General features: G+C 41.3%; 1 protein-coding gene across 2 annotated transcripts in view; it reads right to left on the reverse strand.

The window, feature by feature from the left end:
* Window positions 1–22,890, reverse strand: part of THSD4 (thrombospondin type 1 domain containing 4) — a 687,220-nt gene that overhangs the window by 22,092 nt on the left and 642,238 nt on the right. For both annotated transcript variants that reach the window (XM_075897743.2, XM_075897744.2), the window contains one exon: window positions 11,775–11,954. In XM_075897743.2, the coding sequence (XP_075753858.2) occupies window positions 11,775–11,954 (180 nt within the window). The remainder of the gene's footprint in view (window positions 1–11,774; window positions 11,955–22,890) is intronic.

Here is a 22,890-nt window from a genome sequence, read left to right on the forward strand (position 1 = left end):
AGCCCAAGATTTGGTGGTGATGGGGGACTTCAACTATCCAGACATATGTTGGGAAACTAACACAGCGAGGCACAGGCTATCCAATAAGTTTCTGGACTGCATTGGAGACAACTTTCTGTTTCAGAAGGTTGAAAAAGCTACCAGAGGAGAAGCTGTTCTGGATTTGGTTTTAACAAATAGGGAGGAACTAGTTGAGAACTTGAAAGTGGAAGACAGTATAGGGGACAGTGATCACGAAATAATAGAGTTCATGATCTTAAGGAAAGGTAGAAGGGAGACCAGCACAATTGAGGTAATGGATTTCAAGAAGGCAGATTTTGATAAGCTCAGAGAACTTGTAGGTAAGGTCCCATGGGAAGCAAGACTGAAGGGAAAAACAACTGAGGAGAGTTGGAAGTATTTCAAAGGGACGTTGTTAAGGGCCCAAAAGCAAACAATTCCGCTGTGTAGGAAAGATAGAAAATATGGCAAAAGACCAGCTTGGCTTAACAAGGAGATCTTGCATGATCTCAAAATAAAAAAGGAGTCTCATAAAAAATGGAAATTAGGACAAATAACAAAGGATGAATATAGGCAAGCAACACGGGAATGCAGGGGCAAGATTAGAAAGGCAAAGGCACAAAATGAGATCAAATTAGCTACAGGCATAAAGGGAAACAAGAAGACCTTTTATAAATACATTAAAAGCAAGAGGAAGACCAAGGACAGGGTAGGCCCACTGCTTAGTGAGGAGGGAGAAGCAGTAACAGGAAACTTGGAAATGGCGGAGATGCTCAATGACTTCTTTGTTTCGGTCTTCACCGAGAAGTCTGGAGGTGTGCCTAACGTAGTGAATACAAGCAGAGAGAGGGTAAGTTTAGAAGATAGGATACACAAAGAACAAGTTAAAAATCACTTAGGAAAGTTAGATGTCAGCAAGTCACCAGGTCCTGATGAAATGCATCCCAGGATACTCAAGGAGCTGATAGAGGAGGTATCTGAGCCTTTAGCTATGATCTTTGAAAAATCATGGCAGACAGGGGAGATTCCAGAAGACTGGAAAAGGGCAAATATTGTGCCCATCTATAAAAAGGGGAATAAGAACAACCCAGGAAACTATAGACCGGTCAGTTTAACGTCTGTCCCAGGGAAGATAATGGAGCAGGTAATTAAGGAAATCATATGCAAACACTTGGAAGGTAATAAAGTGATAGGGAATAGCCAGCATGGGTTTGTGAAGAACAAGTCATGCCAAACTAATCTGATAGCTTTCTTTGATAAGATAACGAGCCTTGTGGATAAGGGAGAAGCGGTGGATGTCATATACCTAGACTTTAGTAAGGCATTTGATACGGTCTCGCATGATATTCTTATTGATAAACTAGGCAAATATAACTTAGATAGGGCCACGATAAGGTGGGTGCATAATTGGCTGGATAACCGTAGTCAGAGAGTGGTTGTTAACGGTTCTAAATCCTGCTGGAAAGGGATAACAAGTGGAGTTCCTCAAGGGTCTGTTTTGGGACCCATACTGTTCAATATCTTCATCAATGATGCAGATATTGGGATAGAGAGTACGCTTATTAAGTTTGCAGATGATACCAAACTGGGTGGGGTTGCGACTTCTTTGGAGGATAGGGACATAATTCAGAATGACCTTAGCAAGTTAGAGAAATGGTCGGAGGTAAACAGGATGAGGTTTAATAGAGAGAAATGCAAAGTGCTCCACTTAGGAAGGAACAATCAGTTCCATACATACAAGATGGGAAGCGACTGTCTAGGAAGGAGCATGGCAGAAAGGGATCTAGGGGTCATAGTGGACCACAAGTTGAATATGAGTCAACAGTGTGATGCTGTTGCAAAAAAAGCAAATATGATTCTAGGTTGTATTAACAGGTGTGTTGTAAGCAAAACTCGTGAAGTCATTCTGCCGCTCTACTCTGCACTAGTTAGGCCTCAGCTGGAGTACTGTGTCCAGTTCTGGGCGCCACATTTCAAGAAAGATGTGGAGAAATTGGAAAGGGTACAGAGAAGAGCGACAAGAATGATTAAAGGTTTAGAGAACATGACCTATGAAGCCAGGCTTCATGAACTGGGCTTGTTTAGTTTGGAAAAAAGAAGATTAAGGGGGGACATGATAGCGGCTTTCAAATATCTAAAAGGGTGTCACAAGGAGGAAGGAGAAAATTTGTTCCTCTTGGTTTCTGAGGACAGGACAAGGAGTAATGGGCTTAAAGTGCAGCAGGGGAGGTTTAGATTGGACATTAGGAAAAAATTCCTAACTGTCAGGGTGGTCAAATATTGGAATAAATTGCCAAGGGAGGTGGTGGAATCTCTCTCTCTGGAGATATTTAAGAACAGGTTAGATAGACATCTGTCAGGGATGGTGTAGACGGAGCTTGATCCTGCCTTGAGGGCAGGGGGCTGGACTCGATGACCTCTCGAGGTCCCTTCCAGTCCTATGATTCTATGATTCTATGAAACTTAACCCATAGACTCTCAAGAGGTTTTTCTCCCTCTATATACTGGAGTTCTGAGCATTCATAGTGCTCTCTTACATAGAGTGCAACTCCTCCTCCTTTTCTCCCCCACCTGTTCTTCCTGAACAGTTCATCCCCTTCCATGACAGCGCTCCAGTCATGCGAGTCATCCCACCAAGTCTCTGTTATCCCAATGAAATCATAGTTCTTGGACTGGGCCAGTGCCTCTAATTCTTCCTGTTTGTTACTCAGGCTTCTTGCATTTGTGTATAAACACCTTAGATAATCAGTTGTTTGCCCTACGTTCTCCATTCGAATCAGGGGTCCTTCTTTGTTGCTCATTCCTCTTTGCATTTCTTTCTGGTATCCGACTTTCCCACTCACCTCAGGGCTTTGGTCACCCCCCCCCCAATGAACCTAGTTTAAATCCCTCCTCACTAGGTTTGCAAGCCTGCCCACAAAGATGCTCCTTCCTCTCTTGGTTAGGTGGATCCCATCTCTTCCTAACAATCCTTGTGCCTGGAACAGAGTCCCATGGTCTAAGAAACCAAAGCCCTCTCTCCGACACCAACTGTGCAACCACGCATTTACTTCCTGAATTCGACGATTCCTACCCTTCAACAGGGAGGATAGACGAGAACACCACTTGCACTTCAAATTCTTTGATCCTTCTTCTCAGTGCTACATAATCTGCACTAACCCGCTCAAGGTCACTCTTGGGCGTATTGTTAGTTCTCACATGGAGAAGCAGGAAGGGGTAGCAATCTGAAGGTTTGATCAGTTTTGTAAGCCTCTCAGTCACATTCTGAATTCAAGCTCCCGGTAAGCAGCACACCTCTTGAGATTCCAGGTCTGGACGGCAGATGCATGACTCAGTCCCTCTTAGGAGGGAGTCCCCGACCACCACCACCCGTCATTTTCTTTTGGTTGATTTAACTGAGGGTGGGTCTACACTGCACCGTTATTTTGAGATAACCAGCATTATTTCAAAATAACAATGTGAGTGTCTACACAGCCATTCTGTTATTTCAAAATAATTTCAAAATAACGGACGGTTTCTTCCAAAATCTGTAAATCTCATTCTATGAGAAATAATGCCTATTTCAAAACAACTATTTTGAAATAAGGTTTGTAGACGCTCCACTGCTGTTATTTTGAAATAGCCCCTCACCAGGACCATTCTAAGTTATTCCTCCCCACTGGTTTCTGGGGCTCTAAATTGAGATGACATGTCTACATTAGGGAAGTCTGCTTCAGACTAATTTTGAGACTTCCCTGCAGTATAAACATGCTATTTCGAAATAAGCTATTTCGGAATAGCTTATTTCAAACTTGTCATGCAGTGTATATGTACCCTGAGAGCCAAAGGTGCATTTTTGTTTTCAGAGAAGCAACCATTAAAGAATTTGAGAGAGAAATCTGGATTCTGCTCAGTTGTTTTGTTTTGTATTGTTTCCCCCTCTGAAAGAGGGAGGCTAATGTATTCTCCCTTCTTTTCTGCTTTCCTCTTGATGCCCTCGGGGTGGCCAGATAAATGCAAACAGAAGGACAAACAAAAAGCAATTTCTATCCTTAATGTCATGTGGGAAAAAAATGTCAGAAAGGATTTAGGATATTACTTTCAAAGGCACATGACTAAAGGTTTGCAGAAGGAAAATCAAAATGTGGCTCTGCACACAAAGGACTGTCATTTAGGATTTGATGTAAGGCCATGGAAAAGGAGTAAACTACAGCATTTGATAAGATGTCATCTAAGCGCTCTTTAGACACATCATATGTTCTTCTGAGGCAACACTGGAGATTGGGGTTTTTCATTTTTGTGACAAATGTTGATTTTTCATCATACTTCCAATAAGCTATTTTGTCAAAGACGAGCAATGTTGGGAAGATATATGGAACCAAAGTCACTTTAACAGCTTCCTCTGGAAACTGTTGCTACATGGCACGCTCTACAAGTAAGTTTTACACTCAGTGATCCCTGTATTGTGGATTGTTTTATGGTAAATATGGGATTGCTTTGGGTACTGAAACATGTCTATCATTCGTTAGTGTCCCTTAATTTTAAATGAAGCCCTAATTCTTGAAAGAGGTATGTCTTAATGTGTTAGGTAGTATCATTAAGGGATGAAACCACTTAACAGAAAAAATATATTATTTGCAATAATTATACTCAACTATAAAGGGCCAAATTTGTACCTGGTGTAAGCAGGCCCAGCATCTTTCTAATCTGTCTGAACTATTCACTGAAGGACTGGAAGGATAACTCAATTTATCACGCTTGATTTTGATCATTTACACCTATTTCACTGGAATGGACTTCCCAAACAGACACTATGGACAGTATTGCTCTTCACACAGTAGTCAAATGAAACATAATTCATACTAGGAAACTAGGGGATAATTCAAGACACACAATTAATTAATAGAACATTCATAGGTGGAGTTGTAAGAACATTTCCATTTTTGCAGAACTAATTTTCCAAGTACGGCATGTATCAATTAGTTATTTGATCATCTTCAGTGCTAAATACTTAATAGCCATTTTTCAATGCAGACTTAGTTTCAAGAAAAAAACATCTGTACCAAATTTTAATTTTAGTCATGCTTATTTCATGATTATTCAGAAATAATACCGCATACTAAGAAAGTCAGTAATGAAAAAGTGCTCTCTCTTGACCCACAATGAAATAACAAATGGAAAGTCACTATAGGCAACATCCTGAAACACTGCCACAATGCATGGTTGCTCCCCTTCCTTTGTCTCATAAGGGCTATGTCTAGACTGCAGGCCTCTTTCGAAAGAGGCTTTTTCGAAAGTATCTTTCGAAAAAGCCTCTTTTGAAAAAGAGCGTCTAGACTGCAAGCAGTACTTTCGAAAAAGCAAGCCGCTTTTTCGAAAGAAAGCAGTGAGTGAGTCTGGATGCTCTCTTTCTAAAAAGCCCTGTTGGCATTCAAGAACGCCTTTTTTCGAAAGAGCACTTTTGAAAAAAGGCGTTCTTCCTCGTGAAATGAGGTTTACCGCCATCGAAAGAAAAGCCGCGTTCGTTCGATTTAATTTCGAAAGAACGCAGCTGCAGTCTAGACGCAGGTGATGTTTTTTTGAAAAAAGGCTACTTTTTTCGAAAAAACCCCTGAGTCTGGACACAGCCAAGGTGTATTCAAACCCACATAAATATGACAGGTTTCAGAGGTAGACGTGTTACTCTTTAAGCAAAACCAACAAGGTGTCTGATGGCATTTTAAAAACTGACAATTTTATTATGGCATAAGTTTTTGTGCATTGCAACTCACTTCATCAGTTGCAAGTCACAGAAGTTTATGCCATACTCACATTTTTAGTCGTAAGGGTGCCTCCGGACTCCTTGTTGTTTCCACATAAATATGATGATAGTAACGGATTACTGATCTGTGTATAAAAAATGTTTAGCTAGAAAATCCTTCCTCTCTTTCATTAGGAGTGGTCAGTTAGGACTCCAAGGCTATGTCTACAATATAAAGGAAAGTTGGAAAAAGATACGCAAATTGTGAATCACAATTTGCGTATCTTTTTCCACTTTTCTTCCAAAAGAGGCTTTCCTGACATTTGGACTGTCTACACGAGGTCAAATGTCAGAAAAATACCCTCTTCCAGAACATCCCTTTTTCCTCGTAAAATGAGGGATGCCAACAAAATGTGTTCTGACATTTTTTTTCCAGAAAAGCAGATGCATTCCTTGGACATGGCAGAGCTTTTTCGGGATACCTCTGGTATCCCAGAAAAGCCCTGTAGTCTAGACATACCCTAATAAAAAAAACAAGTATACAATAGAAAACCTACATAGCATTTGGTTCTTTCCAACAACTTTATAAACCTTTAATTTCTATTTCTTGGGATAAGCAGCATTTCCTTTATACATATTATTCCTGCAAATAGTATTACCTTTTCTTAACATGGTTTAGTTTTTAGTTAGTTAGTCACATAAAATACTGGGATTGTAGCAAAATTTCCCAAATGCCTGTTGAGACAGATATGATGCTGGTGATATTATTTATTATTTATAGAGTATCCTAAATTGTGATAGGCACTTTCTAGGAAAAAACTAAAGGCATTATATTGGAAGAAGTTCAAAACAAATGACCAGATCCTGCAAACATTGACAAATGAATGTAGTCACTACTTGGGGAGGAACTACGGTGTTTTCAACAGAAACATTCATAGTTGTAGTTCATTTTTGTAGTACTGGACCCTTCTAATGGGAATTATTACATGAATGGGTGGGTGTGAAAAACAACAGCAGGGGTGAGGTAAGACAAAATTACAATATGAACATCACTTCTTTAGCTTCAAGGGGTAGCTGAATTAGTCTGTTACAGAAAAAAAAACATCAAGCAAATGGTCTGGTAGCACTTGATAGACTAACAAAACATGTAGATGGATTCATGAGCTTTCGTGGGCTCAGCCCACTTCTTCAGATGACCAGAGTTATGACTAGGGGATAAGAAAACTCGAAATAAAACTCACTTCTTTACTTAACTATGATATATGCACATCTTAAAGGTTGCACTCAAGTTCCTTTTAGGTTAAAATAATTCCATAAATCTCTGTGTATAAAAACTGACACATTAACTCCAGTGGGCTGCAGCATGTGTGTTATCAATTCCACCAGTAGCTGAGTGGTTTAGATCCTAATCTCCAAAAACTTTTAACTCCTTTCCAAATCTCTTTTGCCCTGTGGTGCCATTCTTTTCCTTGTATGAATACATACCAGCAAGTGTAAAGCTACAATGCTGCTTACAAACATCCTCACAGGAAGTCTCACTCAGCTTAACATTAGGACATGCTCTTCTCCTAGTGGGGAATTTCTCTGGTATAGCCTGAATATTCCTGAACATTTAGAGACAACTTCACTGCACATTAAGCAGACAATATGGTAAAATGGCACACACTTCACTCTGCAATTTTTTCTGCGAAGCAATAAATTGTGTTAGACAATCCTTGACCTGCTCTCTGAAATTTCTAGTCATTGTAAACTCATTTATTAGCAATTATTTCTGTCAAGTTATTTAAAAAATTAATCACAATTAACTGTGCTGTTAAACAAAAATAGAATACCATTTCTTTAAGTATTTGTGAATATTTTGTACATTTTCAAATATATTGATTTTAATTACAACACAGAATACAAAGAGGAAAGTGCTCACTTAATTTTTATTACAAATATTTGCACTGTACAAACAAAAGAAATTGTATTCAATTCACCTCATACAAGTACTGTAGTACAATCTCTTTATCATGAAAGATGAACTTATATAGAATTATGTACAAAAATAATTGCATTGAAAAATAAAACAATAGAGCATACAAGTCCACACTGTCCTACTTCCTGTTTAGGCAATCGCTCAGGCAAACAAGTCTACTTAAAGTTTGCAGGAGATAATGCTTCCGGTTTCTTGTTTACATTATCTCCTTAAAGTAAGAACAGGTGTTCACAGGTGTTCAGGTGATACTGTTGTTGCCAGGGTAACAAGATATTTACATACTAGATACACTAAAGATTCATATGTCCCTTCATGCTCCAACTACCATTCTAGAGGAGATGTGCCCATGCTGATGACAAGGTCTACTGAATAACAATGCAAAGTAAAGCAGACTGAAGCATGTTCATTTTCATCATCATGAGTTAGATGCCACTGGCTGAAGGTTACTTTTCTTTTCTTGTAGTTCAGGTTCTGTAGCTTCAGGATAGAAGTGGTGCTCTTCTAAGACTTCTGAAAGCATGCTCCACATCTCATTCCTCTCAGATTTTGGACAGCCCTTCCAATTATTAGATCTTGGGCTGAGCGCTGTAGCTACTTTTAAAAATCTTACACTGGTACCTTCTTTGGGTTTTGTCAAATCTTCTGTGAAAGCATTCTATAAACAAACCTGTGCTGGGTCATCATCAGAGACTGCTGCAATATGAAATGCAGGAAAAACAGAACAGGAGACATACAATTCTCCCCAAGGGAGTTACAAATTTAATCAACACATTATTTTTTAACGAGCATCATCAGCATGGAATCATGTTCTCAGAATGCTGGCTGAAGCATGAAGGAGAGTATGAATGTTAAGCACATCTGGCACATAAATACCTTGCAATACTGGCTACAAAACTGCCATGCAAACACCTATTCTCCCTTTCACGTAAATGTAAACAATTTTTTCTCTTTGAGATTGGCTGACCAAAAAGTAGGACTGAGTGGAGTTGTAGGTTCTAAGGTTTTCCATTTTTTTGTTTTCGACTGCAATTATATAAAACAGAATCTACATTTGTGAATTACACTTTCATGATAAAAATATTACTCTACAGTATTTGTATGAGGTGAATTCAAAAGTACTATTTCTTTGTTTTTTATAGTGAAAATATTTCTAATAAAAGTAATATAAAGTGAACACTATACACTTTGTATTCTGAATTATACTAAAAATCAATATATTTAAAAATGAAGAAAACATCAATAATATTTAATACATTTCAACTGGTATTGTAGTGTTTAACAGTGTGATTAATCTCAGTTAATTTTTAATCATGATTATTTTTAGTTAATTACGTTAGCTTTAATTGTCAGTAGAGTTAATGTATCAAGCCCCTTAGTAAGTTTAGCATATAAAACCTAAACAAATGAAGAACATTAAATTATATGGGTTTGGACCTAATCTCAAAACATGGAGATTCCATAGTGAATGAAAAAGGTCTGAAGGTGTGTTTACATAGGTTAATTTATCTGGATTAAGATATTTTGTGGATTTTAAATGAAATAGCTATTCCTGATAACTCCCTGTTTGGGTGGTCTTATCCCAGAATAAAATTGCCTTAATTCAAATGATCTTGCTCCACTTGGATAAAGATAATTCAGAGTCAATTTTTTTTTCCACCGTAAGAACATCCAGACAGTCAATCAGGAATAGCTAATACAGAATAACTTCCTGGATTGTTAAACCTGGACAGAAATATCTACTTCCTTTTAATTTAAAATTGAATTTGCTGGTGATCAGTATCTTCCAGGGTTACACCATATATCATGAACAAATATCGCCCCATGATTATTTTAAATTCAGTCACAAAGGGACTTATCGTTTCGGAGGAAAATGAATACCAAATCAGACTCTCAGACTCTTGATTGCACCGGCCTGCAACTGAAAACTTATTTAATCAATTTTATTGCAAGAGTTTTCTCTTGCAGGAACACATGCCCTCATGGAGCAACTTGAAGTATTGTAGTTTTCAAAAAGGCAGCTGCAGAAGGGAGCATTGTTGCATTATTGATTAAAACGGACAGCTAAAACCACAATCATGCACCACGAAAACACTGCACTGACTTGATAGCTGGGCTGCTGCAAAGCTGTGGTAAGATTTTTAACCTAGTGTCACAGAAAACTTGCTGACATTAATTTAATCAGTTAAATAAATTCCTTTCTACTCCCCTTTAGGAGAAATGTCAATAAGTATTTACAGTCATTTCTGTTTTCTGAATTTAGCCAGAAGTATTTTCTTGCTATTTCTTACAGCTCAAATATCTAAAAGGGTGTCACAAGGAGGAAGGAGAAAATTTGTTCCTCTTGGTTACTGAGGACAGGACAAGGAGTAATGGGCTTAAAGTGCAGCAAGGGAGGTTTAGATTGGACATTAGGAAAAAATTCCTAACTGTCAGGGTGGTCAAATATTGGAATAAATTGCCAAGGGAGGTGGTGGAATCTCCCTCTCTGGAGATATTTAAGAACAGGTTAGATAGACATCTGTCAGGGATGGTGTAGACGGAGCTTGGTCCTGCCTTGAGGGCGGGGGGCTGGACTCGATGACCTCTCGAGGTCCCTTCCAGTCCTATTATTCTATGATTCTATGAAATACTCTTTCCATTGAGGAATGGACCGACCAGTTCATAAAAATCCTTAGACATTTTAATTCACAGATATACCAGTCATACAAAGCTGATTCTTCAGATTCTCAGCAGAGCCTTTTCCATTTTTCCCTTTCAATAGAAACAGTTAGAAGGGCTCAGCTGTCTCCAGCTTTCAGGCAATGCACTAGGGGGTGGGGCCTGGAATTGCCTTGCAGGCTGGATCAAAGCCCTAGGAGGGCTGGATTTGGCCCACTGAGAGGCTTTTGCCCACCCCTGCCTGAGCCCCACCCAACTTGGATCTGCACTCATAGTACCCCTTACCTGGTGAGGACTCACCACTTCTTCTTTGGACAGGCTGAGCTTATATACTTCCCAAACCACCTTCAGGTAGGCTGATCTATCCCAGAAGACGAAGGATTCAGAGGAAGACTATATGTGGAAAGTTACCTCAGCTTAGAGCATCCCAGTAGAGTCAAGACCAGGTGACAGCAACAAAGACCCCCAAACACAGAATCCTCTTCTGGAATGGTGTTGGTGGGACCCCTCAAAGCAGTGGATTTCAGACCTAACCATTAATATGGATGGTGCAATTTCACACTTTCCCAAGATATTTTTTCAGGCTGTCTGCAGACTCTGGCAGAATCGCTGTACTGGTTACACTTGAGTTTTCACAATCATGACAACCAGAAACTTGATACTTTAGTTAAAATTCTGAAGTAGTCACATAAATCCAGGAGCATGGTCCTATAGGCCTATAGTTCCCATGGCTAATATTATTGACCCTGAAATGAGACTTAATATTCTTGGTATGTAAATAATGTGGTAAATAAAATGTGCTTTATGCTGTGTCAGCTGGAAAGCAGCTGGAAATCTTCCCGACGGGGCAGCCAGAGTCCCTCAACAGAATGGAATCTGGCTTGTCTCCACAGTATTTCAGATGTGTACTTTCTCTTTTGTCTGATTAACTAAACCCCGTGTTAGTTCACTTTCTTTGCCGCTGAGGAGATCTAAGGTTTTGGAGGAACCAATATACAATTCTTCTGCTCCCTTGACCATGGGCAAGTTGGGGGCCAAACACAGCATAAAGACCGATCTTGATGATGTTGTCTTGCAGTGATCCCATAGAGGTCAGGATCAGATGAAGCGGCTTGAGCCCCATCCCCTCAGCATGCCACCAATGTGGAGGGGGACGTGAGAGAGGCAGAGGAAGAGGCACTGGGGACCTCTTTTTATCGTGGGACTCCTTGGCTGTTCCTGCAGGCAAGATTTCCAGCTGCTTTGCCCCCGGAGGCAGCCCAAAGCAAGGCCTATTAACAATATAATTCATGTGCAAAATATATGAAGTCTCATTTCAAGGTCACTATTACTCCCCCAGTGCTGTTTTTCAAATAAATACAAAGGAGGTGGAGAGAGATGCATCTGGCTTGAATATAGAAAAGGAAAAACAGGACTTACTGTGCTCCACTCTGTATTAAACCACTTAGCCCCACAGGGTTTGAGGTAGCAGGATTGCTGGCTGGGAGGTCTTTCCAAAAATGAACATTCATAAGGGTTTAAAACATCAAAACTGCCTTCTGTTTTTCTAATACAAATTACTTCTCTCTGCTGGGTTCCGCTGCCACATTCAATTGAACACTGCATTAGGGAACAGAAAGAGGGGTGGAAGTCACATAAGAGCATACCTCTGATATTCCAGTCACATACTCTAGCTTCTTTCATAAATTATATATGCATTTTAGGCTAGTGTTCGGTGTCACCAGGGAGATAGACACACTTAAATAAGTATTAATCTTCTGAAGGAGGAACTTTCAAAGCTTGGTTTGCTTATGCTCCAAGTCTTGGGATACAAATCTAAAGCCTAAACATTCTAAAGTCTTCTCCTTGTACATCCTTCCTCCCACTGACGTGGATCTTTCTGCTCATCCCTAGCACTAGCGACCTGATCTTTCACTCTTTCCAATGCACTGCCCAAGGCCCAACTTTGTTTTACACTAGGAAACTGAAGGTAAAGGGTGGACTTGAAATATTGCTGCCCTGGGAAATATTAGACATAGCACTTAATCGTGGCCCCTGAGGCCCTGATTCAGCAATGAACTTTAGCGTATGCTTACTGTGGAGCCTCTGAGTAGTCCCACAGAAGTCGGTAGGACTGCTCATGTGCTTCAAGTGAAACCTGTGTTTAAGTTCTTCATCAGATCAAGGCTAGACGGCCTTGTCTCATATTTTCACTAGGGTAGAGTGGTCAGCTGGGCAGGGAGGTGGACTCGATCACCTCCTGAGGTCTCTTCCAGCCCTATAATTCTATGGTTCTATGAACTGTGCTCTGTGTAAGAACTTACGTGTTCAAGGTTTGTAAGTTCTGTCCTTTGAACTGTTCCCTATGGCTAACCAGTAAACAAACAATATACACGATTTCTATTATTTCTTTATTTGATTTGAGCACCAAATCCCATTTTTCAAAACTGACCATTATTACTTTGTTTGTTTTTTAAAGCGATCCTTTCACCTGTCTCACTGAAGCAACTAGAGCAATAATTCCAAGCTTATTCATTTAGAAACACGTAATATTTGTCATCTTAGAAAGCCTCCTAATCTAATTACATATGTCCCGCCTTTTACAGTGGCATTAAGTCCATTAATTTAACTGAAGACTAGGAAAGAGAAAAGAAAACAAAGCACTTTTTAAAAAGCATACTTTTCAACCTGTTCGTAAGACACAAGACGTCATGAAACCATTAAATTTTATTTGAAATCAGCAGCATACATTTTTTATTTTACCCTGTTCCTGTTACCCAAAATTAGGGTCAAATTTTCAAAGGTGCCTAAGTCCCATTGATTTTCAAATGAAAATTAGAGCTAGTATACACACAGTTTTTATAATGTTTTATTTATATCAGCTTAGAAGTTTTATACTAGTTTATCTGCATCTACTGTTTGTACCATGACTTTAATTGTACCAGTTTCTAAACTGGCAAGGATAGAGCAGCAAAAACCAAACCAAAACAGTACCAGTATGCAGAAAATTCTTCAAGCTCCTGAATGCCTATGCAACTTAGAAAAAAGGACTTTGGCTCCTATCACTCGGATAGTTTTGAAAAGTTTGACTCTAAACCAGAATACCTACCATTTAGATCACTCTGAAGCAACAGACAACGCATAACATTTAGTCAGCAGGTGATGAAGCAGAGTGTTCAAAAATACAGTTGACGGATTTAGAGAAAACCAACAAAACATTTTTTCCCAAAAAACTTCCAAAAAACCCCACATTCTGACGGATTCCTGTAGAGGATATGGCAGCTACAACCACTGATTTGAATTCAGAGCATGAAGTTCCAACAAACACGAACTAAATATTACTAAAACTAAGCCAAAATGGATACTAAAGCCATGACATTATTAATTTAGTTTCATGGGTGTCATTTCAGATTTGGGGGGGGGAGGGGCGACCTGCACATGCTATGATGTGTTTGTGGGGGGGGAGTGATGGCATGAGGGAGGTGGACTGAGGACAGAGACTTCAGCAGTGTTATACCTCATGCTCAGTACAAGCTAATCACCAAATGAGGGGCGGGGACAACCCCATCTGCCCTCTTCTCCTCCCACCACTCTATCCAGGGACTACTGAGGTACTGGAAAAGTCTAATTTTGGGGGGGGGGGGGGCAGATAACTTAGCAATTAGCTGACAGTAGCACTATATCTAACTCCTATATAACAAACTAAAATTAATTAAATATTAGACCCACTCAGCTCTAACACTAGTAAATTCTGACATCTTGTGGCAAGCCACGTAAGGGACACTGGTTAGCCTTAAAATTGTAATGCATATTCTTACTTTTTTAACAACTCAGTGGAGAGAGAGACCGACCCCATCAGGACTCCTGGACTCTATCTCAGCTCTGGAAGAGGAGTGCAGTCTACTAGGTTACAGCAGGGGGTAGATACATTTAAACTCTATAAAAGAACATCAGAATGGCCATACAGGGTTATACCAATGGTCCTTCTAACCCTGTGTCCTGTCATAGAATCATAGAACCATAGAGCTGGAAGAGACCTCAGAAGGTCATCAAGTCCAGCCCCCTGCCCAAGGCAGAACCAATCCCACTGTCTTCCAACAGTGGTGAATGTCAGGTGCTTTGGAAGGAATAAACAGAAGAGGAAATCATCATGATCATCCCATCGCCTAATTTGTTTGTTTAAAATCTGCTGCCTATAAATTGAATTGGATCATCTTCTTGTTTAATGTTAGTGAAGGAATGAATAACATTTCTTTATTCAATTTTTCCACACCCTTCATGATTTTCTAGACCTCTAACACGTCCCCCCCTCTGTCATCTCTTTTCCAAGCTGAAAAGCCCCAGTCTTGCTAATTTCATCTCATATGGAAGTTGTTGCTTACCCCCTAACCATTTCTGTTGCTCTTTCTGTACCTTTTCAGAATAATATAGATTTTTTTAGGTGGGGTGACCAGATCTGCATACAGTATTCAAGATGTGGGCATACAATGATTTCATATAGAGGCAAATATGGTATTTTGTCTTATCTATTCCTTTCCTAATGATTCTCAATATTCTGTTAGCTTTCTAGTCTTTAGACTGCCACTACACATTGAACAGATATTTTCAGGGAACTATCCACAAGGATTCCAAGATCTCTTTCTTGAATGGTAACAGCTATTTTAGAGCCCATCATTTTTGTATCTATAGTTAGGATTATCTTTTTCATTCATGCAAAATGCATTACTTTGCACTTATCAATACTGAATTCCATCTGCCCTTGTGTTGCTCAATCACCCAGTTTTGTGAGATCCCTTTGTAACTCTTTGCAATCAACTTTGGATTAATCCTTGTACCTCTTTTTCAAGAACATTTATGAAAAGTTTAACAGCAGGGGCCGAAATGCAGATCTGTGCAGCACAATACTCATTAATCCTCTTCCCCCCCCTTTTAAGTGGAGTACTCGACAATGTTCTCATGATGATCTAATGAGCCTTCAATTACTTGAATGCTCAGCCTTTTGTTATTCTTAATCTCTCTGCCTCCCTCTTTTTCTAACAAACTCCCTGCCCCCAATGGTAAAGCTGCAAGGAGCTCAAACTCTGTTGCTTTTAAGAGCTGTCTCTGGAGTGAAGACAGAGGCTTTAAGCAGACCTCTGAAATCCAGGAGCTCCAACCCTGGGAGGGATGGCTCCTGACCCCTAGTCCCCCAAATGGCACCCTTGTTTACTTTCACAGCTATGCTGTGGCTACGTCTACACTGGCCAGTCTTGCACAAGAACATATGCAAATGAGGTGTGGCGATGAATATCCCTGCACCTCATTTGCATACTTCATGGGCTGCCATTTTTGTGCAAGGAGCTTTTGCGCGAAAAGGAACAGTCTACACTGCTCCTTCTTGTGCAAAAACCTCCTCTTGCGCAAGAGCTGTTCTGCCTGAAAATAAGCAGCAGAATGGCTCTTGAGCAAGAGGTGGGTTTTCCACTCTACACTGCTCCCTCTTGCACAAAAGCCCCTTGCACGAAATGGCAGCGCATTAAGTATGCAAATGAGGCATGGCGATATTTATCTCTGCACCTCATTTGCATATGTTATTGCGCAAGGCTAGCCAGTGTAGACGTAGCCTAAAAGTAAACAGTAAACAAGCAAAAGGAGTAAACACGGGATTCCTTTTTATTACATTTCACAGCTGTTTGATTTTTATACTTGGTCTCAGCTTATTCTAATGATATGGCAGTTTCTTTTTCTTACTTGTAGGAATTGGAAGGTCCATCAGTGCTTTGCACACATTTTATTACAAGGACTGATTTTGCTCATAAAGAAAAATTTACAGGAAGCTTAAGTTGAACTTTGAGACCATATACTTTCACTAAGCTAAAATATCAGTTCATGATACTAAACTGAAATTAATTTGGAGGCTTTCTACTCTAAAGAACTATATTGTTAGATTTGAACATGACTGGTTACATTAACAGGTTTGTAATGTGAAAATATATAATATATAACTTGAACCATGTCGGTATGGAATACATGTTTCTGTGACAGTCTGTGAAAAGGCGCAACAGGAATGAGACATTTATTCATTAGGTTTTAAGAGGAGTCAATTTAACATTCAGCAGACATCTGAAAATAAGGACCATAGGTGCAGTCTGACCAAGGTTCAAATAGGGATGTGAAAGTATAACCATGTACACAGTTAACTGATGAGCCTAGACTCATCAGTTAGCATTCACGGTTACACACAGCCTCCCAGTCTGTGCGTGGAGCTGGCTTAAAAGTCAGCTACCTGTGCACCCTGGCTCCCAGGGAGATGCCTAATACCCCTCCCCCTGTCACTTCCTCTGTACCAGAAACAGCAGCATGGGGTAGGGGAGGTGGGAACCAGTATGCTCAGTTACTGAATTAAATAATATTCAGTTATTCAGCAAACTAGCCTCTACTGTACCAAATGCATGATGATAGCCTAACCCCACACGGCTAATACTACCACAAACATTTCCCATTTTCCTATACACAATTATTTGCCTGCAATAGTGTTAACAGACAGAAAAGGTCTTGTGACTGTTGGTATGAATATGTATTTCAGATTGCAAGAATATAGCAATATTTTCATACTTACAATCTTACATGGACTATTCTGTAAGATGGACCCTAATATTAAAATATTTTCCCTGGCTATGTCTAGACTGCAGGCTTCTTTTGGAAGAAGCTTTTCTGGAAGAGATCTTCTGAAAAAACTTCTTCCAAAAGAGAGCGTTCACACTGAATGGACGCTATCTTGCATTTAAGCTGTGATTACTATGGACAGAGTGGCCACCAGGGCACCTGTGCTTTTTCCTCTTTCCTCTTCTTTTGACAGAACTCCCTCTTCCCTGTTCACACATGCCTTTTTCTGAAAGAGCTGTTTCGGAAAAAGGCTTTTTCCTCATAGTAAGAGGTTTACCAATGTCGGAAAAACCCCGCTGTTCTTTCGATTTTTTTCAAAAGAACATGATTGCAGTGTGGATGTAAGTGAAGTTTTTCCGAAAAACCTCTGCCGTGTAGACATGCCCCCTGAGCCTCCATCATACATACAGCCAAAAGAAAACACTGGGTTGCCTCCACTGGTCTTCCATCAGAACGCATAAGAGTAGGATAAAATACAGTGATACCCACAGGTATTGACAGGCTCCAAGAGCCATGCTGCCAAATATGCTGTGGGAATGTGGTGGCATGTCCAGTTTCATCTCATGAACGTTGCTTAACCAACACATCAGGCTTTTCATATGCTTTGTCAGTGGCAACTACTGGGTATCAAATGTCTCAGAGGAGTAGCTGTGTTATTCTGTAACATTAAAAACTACGAGTGCTCCTGTGGACTCTCAGAGACTAACAAACATACAGGATCATGAGCTTTTGTGGGCAAAACCCACTTCATACAACTCATCTGATGAAGTGGGTTTTACTCACAAAAGCTCATGATCCTGTTTTTGGGTATAAAATGGTTTGACTTTATTAGTAATAGGGATGTGTTATTGAGAACTAGCCTAGAGAATGCCCAGGTCATCAAGGGCCACTGTCCGCTGGCACTTTCTGGGCAGACTGCCTGCCTTTCTGGTCACAAAAGGTTCCTGAGCTCTGAAACTTGGTCTTGATGTCAGGAGGGGAGCCTCCCAGGCCATGGACTGATAGTGGTCACACAGTCACCCACATTTAACCTAGCTGCTCCAAATTAGTAATAACCTGTGGAGCTCTTAAATGCCTGGAATAAAACCACTTGGTGTGGACATTGACACTTGACGGTATGGACCTAAATGTATTACTGCTGAATGTCACCTATGCAGCTGCACTTCCTCTCCAAGTTCTGATATTAGGCCCTACAAGGTTTAATAACTGCTCTTATTTAACATCCTTTGGTAACCAGTAAGATATTTTGAAGACACAGGCTGTAATGACACTATAACCCTGGTGACATGCAGCTCCATTTATTCTTTTCACAAGCTATGGACAATTCTTTCTCCCTCCTCTTTTGGTGCTTGTGGAAATTGGAGGCTGGACAGAAAACTGCAGACTCAGACAGAAGCCCAGTAAGAACAAAGTGATGCTAGTGGAAAATGAGATAGCTTCAAGAAACTGGTGAGCACCATCAGCTAGACCACAGACAAAGGTATCTTGCTCACCTGCAGTTAGTATTTATTTTTTATAATGCAGTGGCACGTAGGAGCTACAGCCATGGACTGGGACCCCCTTGTGCTAGGCACTGTACAAACACATAGTGCAGAGCCTAATATTCATAGTATGGGATCACTACCAATATAAAAGGTGACAGTCATCAAAAGTTTTTCTGTTTCTCGTTAACAAGATCCATCCATTCTACTATGAATATGGCTTGGCCATGGCGGCTCTTGCATGGTCTACTTATTGTAACTCTTGGATCTAGACAAGATGTTTAAGAGGAAGCTGCAGCTGGTATATAGTAAGTGGGCTGAATTGATGAGAACAAATTACACTTGTATGCTACAGCTTGAAAGACATAGTCACACCTGGATCGACTTCAAAAATCTCTGACTGCTCTACTAATTCCTACTGGGATTAAACCATATTATTTCAAGGACCAGCTATTTTGGGACCTTGCAAAATTCTTTACCAATATTCACTTCATTGCACCCAATCTTTACAGCAGCCTCTAAGTTCTGAAACACTCCCCGAAATGAGACTAGGAAAACTCATCTTTGCAAAACATGTGCCTTCACCAATGCATTCCTCCAAGGGTCAGAGCAGAAGAGAAGACAAACCCAACAATATCCTGAAGGACAGAGATCTCACTGCTTCCTGTATGTGACTATAACGATCACAGGTGACATTCAGAGAGGCAGTGTGACCTAGTGGATACAGTGCCAATGACCAGCTGGGTAACCCACGGCAAGTGCCTACACACTCTTATCACGCATCCTTCCCATCTGTAAAATCAGGACTGCTGTTGTATCTACTGGTGAAAAGCACTATATGAAAACGAAGTATTATTATCATGGCTGATCTTTTCTCTTCTATACAACAGTCCTTACATCACTGGGTTACCTAAAATGTTACAAGCCTATATGACCTGTTGTTTGCGAATGACTTGTTCCTACGTATGTTTGTTTCTGCAAACACCGAGCAAAAGAAAAAACCCAACTGATAAAAATCACCAAGCAACCCCATAATCTCTAAATTAACTCCACATATCTGCTCTGTGCCTGCAGGGATTCAGTGTCAGAGGGAGTAGTCCTCTGCAACTCTGCTGTCTAGGTCCCCTTGCTCATTCCAGTGACACTCCCTGAGCTACTACAGGAGCCATCCAGCAATAGGGTGGCCTCCCATGTGACTGAGGGCTTGTCCTCCTCTCAGTCCTGGCCAGTGGGTCTCTGCTGTGTATTCCAGTTTTCTGCATTATCTGAAACCCCTCCTTGTCCACCAGCACAAGGTAGGAAGGGAAGGAAGGCATTCTGATCGCCTCAAAGCTAGGATAGTAGTGTTTTGGATGAATGGTAGTATACTGTACCTGCACTGGATATATTCCAAAAGCCTAACCTACTAAGCTATGACATTTAAACATAACTCTCCCTGTCCTATCCTGAGTCCCAAACCTGCTGTGGGGAAGGCAAAAACCCCTGTCCCACCTCACCCAGATTGATGGTGAGGGAAAAGGAGCAACTTGTGTAATACCCAGAGCGAGTCAAGAAGAACCCAGGTTATGGGAGGATGGGTGCTTCAGACTAGTCCAAGCGAAAGAGAACTTCTCCAGGACTGTGGTATATATAAATACTTTCTTGGTTAGCTGGAAAGGCAGTGTCCATCCTCCCTCAGTGCTGACCCATTCCATCTGTTTCCCACTCTATCCAGTAAACTTTTCCTTACCTGCCCCTTTGCAGTAGTTGCAGAGGGAGTCCTTAAAGGAGACAACAAGCTCTTTTTCCTTCTGGCCAGCCAGCCCCACCAATTACAGAGATAGTGAGCCCAGCCAGCCCCACCAATTACAGAGGTAGTGAGCCCAGCCAGCCCCACCAATTACAGAGGTAGTGAGCCCAGCCAGCCCCACCAATTACAGAGATAGTGAGCCCAGCCAGCCCCACCAATTACAGAGGTAGTGAGCCCAGCCAGCCCCACCAATTACAGAGGTAGTGAGCCCAGCCAGCCCCACCAATTACAGAGATAGTGAGCCCAGCCAGCCCCACCAATTACAGAGATAGTGAGCCCAGCCAGCCCCACCAATTACAGAGATAGTGAGCCCAGCCAGCCCCACCAATTACAGAGGTAGTGAGCCCAGCCAGCCCCACCAATTACAGAGGTAGTGAGCCCAGCCAGCCCCACCAATTACAGAGATAGTGAGCCCAGCCAGCCCCACCAATTACAGAGGTAGTGAGCCCAGCCAGCCCCACCAATTACAGAGGTAGTGAGCCCAATCTGTACCTACTAGAGAACAGTATGTTACACACGGGGGAAGAGGAGACACTTTCCTCTGATACTGACCCCTGACAGAGACCGGGTCATGGGCAGGATGTACTGTAAACCTGATCCAGTCTGGCAATACCCTATTTGGTATGGGCCCAATCAGAATTCCCAGAGAAATCCAACACTGTTGCTACCAGCACACTTCTTTGTATGCCATTTTTAAAAAGGAGGGGTGTGTTCACTGATGCTGCTTCTCATGCAAGCAGGATTATAATCCCTAGCCCTGTGAAGGTTAGTGCTCATTCCTGCAGCTTTACAAATGCTCATTCGATGTGGTTTTTAGAAAACGCCTGAATCTGCCAGATTTTCCTTTAGTGTTTGCACATATCTATGTGCTGGTTCTAGTTCCAAAATGGAAATTTGGCTAATATGGGCTCTTATTACTTGTTTAAAAATTAAATACACACATGATACTGTTCCTGGCATTGTCTGAAAGGCCTTTAAAAGATTATTCCAGCAGCATGTTGGTTTCTGGGTTTCATAAAAGGGTATGATTTTCAAAGGCTTGTTCTGACCTAAAACAATTGAGTGTTATTAAAAATGGGGATTTTGTTTGTGTTTTGGGTGGAATTTTGTGATCCTCTGACCCGATACCCACAAAAACGTTGGCACCAATGAAAAAGCACAGGGTGATTTGAGAAAATCAGCATACAGTTTACTCAGGATATTTTAAAATGCACATAGAGGGGAATAGCTTTGAAACAGCAAAAGCTCCAAATCATCCAATTCCTGCAGCAGAGAGGCTGTGAACTACCTTAACAGCACAGCAATAGGCACGGTGTCAGATTCTTACCAGGAAGAACATGAGCAAATGAGCTACTGGAAAGAATGGACAACAGGAGAAACAATGTAGCTACACTTTCTTTAACGGCTGCATAGAACATCACTGCCCTTCCCTCCTTCAGTGGCTCTACCCAGAAAGCTCTAATAGTCATCCAGAGCTTCAGAAGCTGCCCTGCTTGTATCCCTTTCACTGGATGGAACAGAGCTCGTGTGCTACTATTTCTATTTCAGAGAAATGCAGTTCTATGTGGTAACCTTGGTTCTGTCAATAGAAGTTCCGCTAGTAACTTCAGCAGGTTCAGAATTTCACCCATGGGCAGTGCGGTAACTGTTGGCTATGGGAAGGCAGCCCCCCAGGTTTGCCCCTTACGCTTGAGGTCCAAGCCCTTAGGCATTCCCTCACTGGAGCCCAAAGTCCCCTGTGCCCCCTCCCCACACTGCAGCCAACAGCCCCAGAGCACAGGATGGAAAAGACCTGCACCTGAGTGGAAAAGATCAGAGGAATATTGGTGGGTGGCACAACCATAGCCCCTGAAGCCATGGTGCAAAGGGAGAGTGGGCAGCACGGCCACAGACCACCCTCTCAGCCCTGGAGTGCAGGAAGGTGGGTGGTGTGGTCCAAGCCACCCCTCCACATCTGGGACTCCTGCTGAGGAATAGGAAGTGGGGAGGCTGGGGGTGGAGCATGAGTGGGACCACACCAGGCTGTTCGGGGAAGCACAGACTCCCCCAGCCGCTGATACCAGCTATCCAGGATTTCACCCTCTATACAGATGTGTATACAAGTAAACTATGATCCAATGTTTCAACAGATTCATTTTCTCTCAGTTTTTAACTTATTCAACTCAAAGGAAAACTCAGAGTGGTAAGTGTGTAAAGGACAACCGGCAACAAGTTGCAATCCATATTTGCCACCTTTGTTTGGCTTGTCCTGGTCCATCCTCCACAAATGCAAGTCGATACGACATCATTGCACTTTGTCGCAAGCACATTCTTTCCATTTCATAAGAGTTTGGTCATGGGATCAGCCCACCATGATTCCGGTTTGCCTAGTGGCTGTTTGTGGTCTCTGGGGATCCAGTCACTGATGCAGGCTGTCCACCTACAGTCCTGCCTGATGACTACACAACCCACCCATCTCTGCTTTGTGGCTTACATCACTAGTACTATATCAGTCATGATTGTACTCCTTCTCATCTGTCCATTCAATATGTGATCAGGGAGTGAAATATTACACATCTGCCTTGCCATTGCTCTCTGGATGACAATACATTTTCTTTCTGCACTTTCATTGTTGACCAGCTTTCTGCTCCATGTAGCACTG

Source organism: Pelodiscus sinensis, chromosome 14, assembly GCF_052426305.1.
Source record: "Pelodiscus sinensis isolate ZL-2025 chromosome 14, ASM5242630v1, whole genome shotgun sequence".
In the NCBI taxonomy this organism is placed as follows: domain Eukaryota; kingdom Metazoa; phylum Chordata; order Testudines; family Trionychidae; genus Pelodiscus; species Pelodiscus sinensis.